The sequence below is a fragment of the Seriola aureovittata genome, chromosome 2 (assembly GCF_021018895.1).
Source record: "Seriola aureovittata isolate HTS-2021-v1 ecotype China chromosome 2, ASM2101889v1, whole genome shotgun sequence".
Lineage (NCBI taxonomy): Eukaryota > Metazoa > Chordata > Actinopteri > Carangiformes > Carangidae > Seriola > Seriola aureovittata.
Window position 1 is genome coordinate 30,391,170 of NC_079365.1, and position 11,331 is coordinate 30,402,500.

The 11,331-nt window shown below is 43.8% G+C and overlaps 1 protein-coding gene across 1 annotated transcript in view; it reads left to right on the forward strand.

The window, feature by feature from the left end:
* ptprt (protein tyrosine phosphatase receptor type T) overlaps window positions 1-11,331 on the forward strand; it is a 318,930-nt gene that overhangs the window by 76,430 nt on the left and 231,169 nt on the right. Inside the window, 5 exon segments of the mRNA XM_056395774.1 lie at window positions 2,284-2,444; window positions 2,992-3,102; window positions 6,369-6,450; window positions 8,424-8,539; window positions 10,945-11,119. Coding sequence (XP_056251749.1) covers window positions 2,284-2,444; window positions 2,992-3,102; window positions 6,369-6,450; window positions 8,424-8,539; window positions 10,945-11,119 — 645 coding nt within the window.

The window sequence follows — 11,331 nt, forward strand, 5'->3', positions numbered from 1 at the left end:
CTCTAGTGGCCGTTAGAGGAACTGCAGCTCCTGGTTCTTAGGTTCAGACCTGTTTCTGGTCAAGGTTGGAATTATGTTGTGGTAAGCTTCTAGGAAATTACAGTACAGTTGTTCCAGTGTCTGTGTGTGTGTGTGTGTGTGTGTGTGTGTGTGTGTGTGTGTGTCTGTAGCTCCAAGTTTACACTCTCCCTTTTCAAAAGTCACTGCACCGCCCTTTAAAATCAAAATGACATCCAGACAGACTTTGGACATACACATAAGTAATTGAATGACCAAATATAACATAGATTTTGTGTATTTTTGTGTACTTGACTTCCTACTCAACTTTTTTACATTTTGCAGTCTATATAAGAGAAGATAAGATGGAGCTTTATTGATCCCTCGTAGAGGAGATTCAGATTTGACACAGCAGCACAAGAGGAAAAACGTGATGAGAAAAAGAAACAGAATCTAAAATGAATAAGATAAATTAGAAATACTCTACACAATAACAATATATAACAATATCAATGCAATGTAGGCTGTTCTGTACATGTGCAGTATAAATATATATATATATAATAGAATCCATATCATAACTCTTCCCTGTGCAATATAACATCATATATTATTCATAGAAAATGTACAAAAACACGGATTGATTTTATTTACTGAATCAGTGAACAGGGTTTGATGTTGCCTCTGTAAAGGAGCAAGGGGAGAGAGATCAGCTGATTTACATCCACAGTCTCAACGCAATGAAAACTGAGAATTAAACACTGATAAAAATCGTGTTCAGTGAAGTTACAGAGTCCTGATATATTTCCTAAGCTGCAGCAAATAGAGCTAACAGACAGACAGACAGGCAGGCAGACAGACAGACAGACAGACAGACAGACAGGCAGGCAGACAGACAGACAGACAGGCAGACAGACAGACAGACAGGCAGACAGACAGACAGACAGACAGGCAGACAGACAGACAGACAGACAGACAGGCAGACAGACAGGCAGACAGACAGGCAGACAGACAGACAGTGTTAGAGGTGCAGAGTCACACCTGCTTGATTCAGTATCCCTCCTCTCCCGTCCTCTTGCCAAATAGTCTCCCAGTCACTTCGAACTCCTGAGTCCGGCCGATGGCAGTCGGCCAAATGGAGCCGGCCGACCCATTAAAGCTCTATCCTGCGCCATAAAGCAGAGACTAAAACACACTCACACCACGGGTCGACTGAGAAAATGTGTTTTAAGTCCTGGTTCAGAACCCTCAGGGCGTGGACACATAGAGACGCTGATGTACGGCTCTGGCGAATCACAGAGGTTCACATGTGTTTTTGCTGCACGGCCTCTCCGAGCTCCTCTGCAGCGTTTGTAGCAGAGCTCTCCTCCTATCTCTACCTGTACATATACTATATACTGATGGCGTCGCCTGCTGCACCATGAAGCTCAAACCAATGATGCTTTCTGCATTACTGACTCCATTTACACCTGGCAGGAAAATACGTCTCCTATCCAGATTATATCTAGATCTGATTTTTACCTGATTACATTCACACTTGGTGTTAATATGTCTCCGGCGTCCTTAGTAAGATCTGAGCTCATATCACATGGTCCACCTGTTTGCATTGATCCCAAAATACAACAACAACCAAAAAAGAGATAGATAGAAGAAGAAAGATAGAAGAAGATGGTAGCTCTCTAGGAGGCTGTGTTTTTGTGTTTGTTTGCTCTTCGAAGCGGCGAAAGGAGCCGCCTTCGATGACTGGGATGCTGAAGATGATTTGGGGATTTATGCAGCCGGCTAATGGCTGCTAGCTTCCTAGCTGCTACTTCGCTGGTTTGGATAGTTGTGCACATTCAGAAGAGAGGAGGCTCTGATCCTCTCTTCTGATTGGCTGACTGTTTTCTGAGTGATCCAATAAAAATACAGCAGATTTCAGGTAAAAACACTCAGAGAAACCAAATCCGCAAGGTTTGGATGGTGGGTCCAGGTGGGCGGGGCCTGGTGACTGCTTTGTTGTGACATCACAAAGTTCCAGAAGTCCTGACGGCTGGTTTTAAGGCTCAGTTTCTGAATACAGGCTGTGTGCATTTCTCTGTGGACTGAGGCTTTGATACTTTCACAGTATTAATATAGAAGCTAGAGCTGATCTATAATCACACTACACATGGACACAGACCTTTACACTGGAGGAGCTTTAAGTATTTCTACCTTGGAAAGGGTTAAAGTTATAATCACTTTTACTGCAACAGGTGCTTCACAGTTTGCCTCTCACTCACCTGTCCTCTCTGTCTGTGTCTCCAGGTTCATTCATGGTGGTGAACGCGTCGGGCCGAGCGTCGGGACAGAAGGCTCACCTGTACATGCCCACCCTGAAGGAGAACGACACCCACTGCATCGACTTCCTTTACTCTCTGTCGAGCCGAGACGGAGCCAGCCCAGGCACACTCAACGTCTACATCAAGGTGTGTGTGTGTGTGTGTGTGTGAGTGTGAGTGTGAGTGTGAGGATGTGTGTGTGACTGACAGGGAGGGATGGATTGGCAGATTGAAAGGGCTGATGGACTGGAGCAGGTAAACAAACAAACAGACCTCTGTTCTCTGTCAAGTAGGGATGAAATTAGCCCTGGGGCATTGAGTCTTTATGTACTGTAGGTGTGTGTGTGTGTGTGTGTGTGTGTGTGTGTGTGTGTGTGTGTGTGTGTGTTTGTGTAAACAGACAGACCTCATCTATTCCCTTTCAGAAGGGATAAAGTCAGCACTGGTGACAATTAAAAGATGCCGTTGTCGTAGGGGAGCAGTGAGGTTAATGGGAAATGTAGTCTAAATGAAACAGTAGCACGACAGGAACTATTTATTGCTTTAATTAATATCTTGTTTAAAACAGTAATTAATACAGTAATAATATAATAAAAATCACACCTTTTTTTAATTTGAAAGACCTTGAAAATTTCCACTTTTACTTTGTGAAATTGTTATTTTTCATCTGTCTCTCCTCGCCGTCTGGCTGCAGGTGAACGGCGGCGCTCAGGGCAACCCGGTGTGGAACGCCTCCGACACTGTCACCGAAGGCTGGGTGAAGGCTGAGCTCGCCATTTCTACGTTCTGGCCTAACTCCTATCAGGTAAAACACACACACACACACACACACACACACACTCCTTCTGCAAAAGCTGACTGCAAGACATATATTTTACGTGATACACCCTGACAACAATACAAGCTACATTAAAAATGATACAGAGACATTGATTAGACAAACGTTTTGTCCGTCAACCGTCTGTAGAGAATCAACCGAAGATGAAACTCCTGTTTTAATGTGATTCTGATCTATAATTACTCTCCCTAACGCTGTGTCGGACAGATCAGGTCAATATTTGATATTTCAGCTGTTCTGCCTGCGGCTGTTTGACTTTTTAATTGCCCCCCCCCCCCCCCCCCCCCCAAAAAAAAAAAAAAGAAAATCAAATATTTAACTTATAGACAGGAAGCTTGAGGTCAGTCAAGCGAAGAGCCGTCTGCATTTGTTTCTGGCGGTTGATGTGTGGAAGGTAAAATAAGAATGATTTTATTTCATTTTATTATATTTATTTTTATTTTTGCTTTTCAGATGTTTTCTTAAGAAATCACTCTTGACTGCTGCATGAAAAAAAATAAACCTTAGCCTCCTAGAGTTTCTGAATTTCCCAAACTGTACAATAACAAATTGCCCTCACATTGAAACCAGGCCGGGAAACCAGACAGCCTCTTTGTTTGGTGAGATACCAGCATTCAGCTACCAAGATTATTAAGAAAAACATTGTTTGTTAGCGATCTACTGCTAGCAATGTTAGCATTGTAGCTTGGTGGCCCTGAAGGGTCCTATGGGTGGATCCTTCATGGACCAAACTACTAAGACTACTCAAAAAGAGGATAAGGCGGATTCCACAACTTTGAAGGCTTCGTCCTTCCCCCTGAATTGAGACGCAGCTTCAGAAATGAGCATTTAGCTAACATGTTAGCAAACAGTCTCTTAACTAGTTTGCAGAAACATATCGACACAGAATTAAAATGTAAGTTGAACATAGACTTTTACCTCTTAAAAATATTTGTCTCTCTTTGGTTTGTTAATGTTTCATTTTAATCACAAATCACTCCTTTCTTTGTCAGGCATGTAAGGCAGCTAGCTGCACGGTTAGCTGAAAAGCTAGCTGCACAGTTAGCTGTAGGTAATTTGAATCAATATTTAATTAACAATATCGCCATAAACACTGTTTAATGCATCATTAATACTGTACACCAAATGTGAGGATCCTTTGTTTTCATAATGAATCTGTCTTCACACCAGCTGACTATGATGCTACGTGCTAAATCTTTAGCATGCACTGTGGGCCGACTGATAGTAGCAGCTACAAAGCTAAATCTAATTATTTGCGTCCATCCCTGTTGTTTTTTTGTTAGTAAAGATTACGTACAGTGAGATCTGAAATAGATTGAAGCTGAAGTTGGATTGAATTTCATCAGGTGTTAAGACGACCAACAGGCCTCCTATTCTTTTAACATTCAAACTCAAAACTAAAAAACTATTTAGTGAATCTCAATTTGTGTGTGTGTGTGTTCAGAGACGTGCCCTGCTGAGTTGTTTTATTGAAGTAGCACAAAAGCCACTGTGTTTTACCTAATGACTGAGCTGTGTTCGGTAAATTAAGGCACCCATGTGTCGCGCACACACAGACCTGAGACACAAAGTGACTGAAATGTGTGTGTGTGTGTGTGTTTCCCCTCCTTAATGAGGAGTCATCTCCCGCCGAGAAATGACACTTTATTTTTCTGAAAAGGACAAAACATTGTGATTGTAAAGTACAGACCACTGTGGAGGCAGCAACAAACATTTCTTTTGAACCAGCTAAATTTTCTGCATCTCAAATACACAGTACGTTGCAGGGGGTTATAGTGCGTTACACATCTGCAGGTGCATTTTGTGATGTGTTTTCAGGTGCATTTGCACTATAACTGAAGTAAAGAACATATTTTCACGTTTTTGACACATATTTACATGATAAACACGAAATTTCTCACATTTTTCATGACATGTGTTTCTTAATTTGCTGGTCTGTGTACATGTAAACACAGCCTGAACTGCAAGATGTTTTTGTTTTTTTAAATCTACTGAACAAAATCACTGCTAGACCTTTAAAGCAAGCAGTCGACGTAGAGACTGAAGCTGTGACGATGGAAGAGAGCACAACATACACAATTGTAGCATGTGAGGCGTTTAGGAGACATCTGTAAATTGTAGCGTGTATTATTAGTTTGCACATGATGTGTTTAGGGGACGTCTGTAAATTGTAGCATCGCCACTGCATGCTGGATTTGATCCCAAGACGGTACATGCCTCTTAAACCACTGTGCCACCATGATTACCGCAAGGTTACTAATTTAATTCATATTTTGGGGGAGACACCTGACATCGTTATCAAAACAAGTAAGAAAAAAAAAGCTTCAAGAGAAGAATTTTAAACATTTCAAAATGAACTACTGTAAATAAACTACATTTTATTCAAATCTGGGTCAAGTCGGAATCAAAAAAATTATATGAGATCCTTTCACTTTCAAAAATTAACTGTCAAAATGCTGTTGCACTGAAAAAAAAAGCTTTTCCAGTGTCTTTGTGAAGCGTCTTCTAGAAACTTGACATGCATGTCAGAGAGGGGGATTTATTTTTGTAGGGAAGGAGGAGAGAAAAGTCTTCCCAGAAGTCTTTAGTATTCAGACCGAGTCACAGCTTATACTGTTGAGGATCCTGACAAGTACAGCACAGAGGTGTGTGTGTGTGTGTGTGTGTGTGTGTGTGTGTGTGTGTGTGTGTGTGTGTGTGTGTGTGTGTGTGTTTATATGTGTGGGTCAGGAGTGCACGGCCCCTTGACAGCTCTGCTGACTGCCTGTCACCCCCCGAGAGTGAGTGCAAAGAAAATGTAAAAATGGAGAAAACAGAGGAGCGATGTGACGGAGAAAGAAACAAAAGAGCAATTACAAGAAAAAGGCAAAATGGAGACGAGGAGAGGGAAGGAGAGAAAGAAACAGAGAGGGGAACAGGAGGAGATCAAGAATGGTGGGAGGGAGGAGGAGGTGTGATTGAAAAAGAAAAGGAGGATGCGGTGAGGAGGAGAGGAACGGCATATGTGGTTGGCATAAGGATGGAGACAGGAGCATGAAGGGATGAAGTGAAAAGAAGAAAAGTTGCTGACTTTTAGTGGAAAATTCCCCTGGGGTTTCCATATGAGCTTCGCAGGGGCGTCAAGATGTTGCAGTTTGTGGAAGAAAGAACGATTTTTTACAGAAAACTGTGGCTCAAAGTCTTTCTTTCTTTCTTTCTTTCTTTCTTTCTTCTTTCTTTCTTTCCTTCCTCAGGTAATATTCGAAGCAGTTTCAGTCCAAGGCCATCCGGGTTTCATTGCCATCGACGACATACGTGTTCTGGCTCACCCCTGCCGTAAGTGACTGTGTGTGTGTGTGTGTGTGTGTGTGTGTGTGTGTGTGTTGTAATGGTTGACCCTGTACGACTGTAGCCCCCCCCCCCCCCCCCCCACTGAGCGTCATCTGTTTTACAGCTATCTCACACTTAGACACACACACACACACACAGACACACAAAATGCTGCGTACAGGACAGATTGTGAGGCCGGCAGACAGATTGCAGAGGAGCAGGGGATGAAGGTCCAAACTCAGGGTCTTCATCAGTCAAGTCTGACAGAAACACTTGGCTTCACAAAACTGCGAACTGCTTACCGCAACACTCTGCGGCCGCCTCCCCGCTCACACTCCCACTGTGTCGTGTGTTGTGTGTGTGTGTGTGTGTGTTGCATTATGTTTTAGTACAACGAAACTCGGTTCTTGTGTCTCTCAGATAATGAGTCTTGTTTTAAGAACTACAGGGGAGACTTGTTCTAAATGCTGCTACATAATTTAGAGCAGCACAATAAAACACCAGAAGCTCTTCTTGTTTTAATTTGGAAGAATGCAAACAAGCTAACACATTTAGTTTTTCTCTTCCCTCTTCTTTCTTCTAACTTCTTTATTTCTGTCTCTTTTTAAATTTTTTTAGTTTTAAGGCTGGCACAGACGACGACGCTCATCTGTGCCAGTCACTAATCAGATTAGTCAAAGCGGGAGAGTCGAGAGAGGAAGAGAGTCGAGGTATTCACAACGGAGGAAAGACAAAACAAAACAAAAAACAAAATGATGAAAAGAGAGGGAGGAGAGAAAGAGAGAAGAGAGGTTACTCAAAAACACAACCTTCATATCTGAATTCTTGTCATTTGCAACAAGCTGACCATTAGCGTCAGTGCGAATTATCGTTGTTAAATGATCGATGCCGAGTCGTCAGGCTTATCTCTGTCTGCAGACGGGCCAAATGAAATTAACCAGTCGCAGGCTGCTCTCAATGCCAGGCCAAAGTCACCCACCGTCTCCCTGTCTGTCTGTCTCCCTGTCTGTCTGTCTGTCTGTCTGTCTGTCTGTCTGTCTGTCTGTCTGTCTCTGTCTGTCTGTCTCCCTGTCTGTCTGTCTCTCTGTCTGTCTCACTCCAGTTTGAACTGTATTACTGTTGTTGTGTTGTTCCTTATCACCAGCTGCATCTGCTCTTATAATCTGCTGTGAATTTACTGCGTCTTAATGACAAGATGGTGTCAGTCGGCGGTCTGTCGGCTGTCAGACGGCGGTCTGACGGCTGTCTGTCGGCTGTCAGTCGGCAGTCTGTCGGCGGTCTGTCGGCGGTCTGTCGGCAGTCAGTCGGCGGTCTGACGGCTGTCTGACGGCTGTCTGTCGGCTGTCTGTCGGCTGTCAGTCGGCGGTCTGTCGGCGGTCAGTCGGCGGTCTGTCGGCAGTCTGTCAGCGGTCTGTCGGCTGTCTGCCGGTGTCTTTAAAGTTCTAATCTGAAACTTTTCCACATTAAAACGTGTAACAACAACTAGATATATGTTCAATATGTTGTTGAGTTGTGTTTTTACATTTTCCCAAATGTTTCCATCAATTCTCAAACCAGAGAAATCTGTGATTCTTATCGTGGTAACGTTTCATTGGTCGCCTGTCAATGACATCATATCCTCTATGATCATTTCGTCAAAACTGACTTTTATTCAGTGTTTTTTAGAATCACCGGGTCTGTTTGATTTCCTGAACCACTGACACTGAAGGAATCCAAACCCAGGTGGAGTTTATGGCAGTGGTGGTCGAGACGACACTCCGTGATCTAACGCCGTCTTTTGTTATTGTGTTATTATTACAGACTGTGTGTTTAACACATGATGACACGTTAAACAAACCCAGACGACCTGCTTCTCTTCCTCTTTCCAGACCATATATACCACATTATAAATATGACTCATCGCATGAGAAACACTGTGTGCGTGTGGGGTGTCTGTTCATCTCCTCATTCTCCTGTGTGTGTGTGTGTGTGTGTTGCAGGTAAAGCGCCTCACTTCCTGCGTCTGCAGAACGTGGAGGTGAACGTGGGGCAGAACGCCACGTTTCAGTGTACCGCCGGAGGGAAATGGTCTCAGCACGATAAACTCTGGCTGCAGGTTCGTACCTTAGTATCAGTAAATATGTGCATGAATGATATCGGCGTACAAACAGAGCCGGAGTAAAGGAAGGTCAGAAAACTGTGATAACGGAAATGTAAGTGCGTGTTTCACCGGCAGGTTGTCTTTGTGAAATAAATGTAGAATATAAAACTGTGCTGTCGCATATCCCCGTGTGTTATTTATAGTATGTCTACAGGTCAGTATAATAACAGATGAACTGGAGGGATTATAAATAACTTAAACATAAACTTTGTGCATCTTAAAATAAAGTGTAGCTTCAGTTTCTGTCAGTCTCAACACCTGCATTTCACTTTCTTTTGCTCTTATATCAAACTTCCCACACTTATTTCGTTTGTTGTGTGTGTCACTGGTTGGAGGCATTGATTGGCTGAGCTGCGTCACGTGACCAACATGAGCCGTAAAGGCCAAAAAAAGCTGCATCATTCTCAGTGATTTACAGGTACAGGTTTGTGATTTACCACACAGCAACAACAGCAGCGACTTGTCGTTCTTCTTGACGTCACAGAGAGTCGTGAAGCTGGAGACAACACTGATCAGCCTCTCCTCCATTTTGTTTTAAATTCATTCCCACGGTGGAGGAGTGGAAACCTCTCTGTTTCTGCTGGCGATCATGATTCACTCTCGTAGTGAAGCCAGGCGCTTTGTGAGTCTGTCGAGCTCAGCGGGTGGGTGGTGGTGGTGGTGGTGGTGGTGGGGGGGGGGGGGGGGGGGGTCTGTGAATGAGACCCGGGCTGAGCCGTCGCTGGCTCAGCTCTTTTTATCTGTATGTGTGAATGGCCCGTTAGCCACGCTTCACACCGACTGTTCAGACGTGTTCTTATGCTTTTCTGCAGTTTAATATCCCCTAAGCACTGATTCAGAAGAGTGAGAGGAACTGTGATGTGTTCTATTATTATTATTATTATTATTATTATTATTATTACACATGAGCAGGATAAACATTTGAATATGAGTAGATGGATCTGCTGATATTCTATAGAATATCTTATAATTCAGACTATAAACTATATAAAAGGCCAATGTAGCAGATACAGTTATTATTTATTTATGCTGTTTTATTGTTTTAATATTCATTATATGAAATAAATATAAAATATATAAGTGCACAGTAACAAACATCCCAGTCCGCCCCAGCTCCATTTCAGGACTGATTAAAAGTCCTTGTTCTGCTTCGCACCGATGACTCCGTCTGTGTGTGTGTGTGTGTGTGTGTGTGTGTGTGTGTGTGTGTGTGTGTGTGTGTGTGTGTGTGTGTGTGTGTGTGTGTGTGTGTGTGAGTGTGTGTGTGTGTGTGTGTGTGTGTGTGTGTGTGTGTGTGTGTGTGTGTGTGTGTGTGTGTGTGTGTGTGTGTGTGTGTGTGTGTGTGTGTTGTGTACATCCATACTCATTCTAGTTTACATTCATGTGCACTGGCAAGCTTGGATGTTTTCACTGCACATGAGTGTTTACCGCTGAGAACGCTGCAGTGTACAGCAAGGACATTTGAAATGAAGAGCACTGCACCCCCCCCCCCCCACACGCTAACACACGCACACACACAGACACACACACACACACACGCACACACACACACACACACACACTCACACACACTCTCCTCTTCCAGTCAGATCTTCTGGGGGAAGCATGTTTCTCCACATTAGCAGATAACACTTCAGTGGTAAGAGAGGACTGGATGTGGAGATGTAGGGATCACATTCAGAGCAGGAAGTGGCAGCAGGACAGTTTTTAGGTTTCATGTCTGACTCGCTCTCACCTTGGGTCTGTTGAAGTGCGCACTTTATTTTGAAATTTTCACCACTTTATTTTGCCGTCAAACAGCCCTTTACCTTGGAACTACAGTTTGTGAACACGAACCACAGTATCACTCCACAGATCAGCTGTTTGAGTCCCACAGAGCTATATGCTAAATGCTATATGCTAAATGTGCAAGAGAACTTTTACAAGTACCGAGAGCAGAACCGATAACGTTCGAGCTTATTGACTCTGGTCTTGAAAAATTTTACCCCAGGTTCTGTTCAATACTGGTTTCAGAAGCCTACCATCCCTACATACTAGTAAACAGGTTTATCTCGTCCACTCTTTATTTTAAACCGTCTCTGGAGGAGGTGTAATACATCAAGAGCTAATCACTGCTTCTAGTGCATTTCTCAGTGTGTTCGGGCTGAAGAAGTCGGGCCTAATGGCGACTAACAGGCCTCATCTTCCATCATATTTAATCCTGCTGGGACATATAAGATGCATACGCTCCCACTCCATGTCCCTGTCTTTCTACATTGGCATGTTTTCATCATGATGTTGTGTTCGTGGTCAGTGTCAGTGAGGACACGCCACCAGGCCTTTGCCACTAACTGACCGCTCTCCTCCTCCTCGTCCTGCAGCAGTGGAACGGTAAGGACACAGCTCTGATGGTGACCAGGGTGGTGAACCACCGCCGTTTCTCTGCCACCGTCAGCGTCGGCGACACGTCGCAGCGCAGCACCAGCCGCTACCGCTGCGTCATCCGGTCGGACGGCGGCTCGGGGGTGTCCAACTACGCCGACCTCATCGTTAAAGGTACGTGCTGCCGCTTTCTGCTTCTTACACAAGTCCAACAAACAGTCAAAGTGTCTTTGATGAATTTAAAAAGAAGAGCAGCGCTTGACAAATCTCATCATCCGCGGAAAAGTAGGACAACTTCTCTAATGTAGAGAAAGTGAGAAACGAGCCTGAGTTGTGTGTGTGTGTGTGTGTGTGTGTGTGTGTGTGTGTGTGTGTGTGTGTGTGTG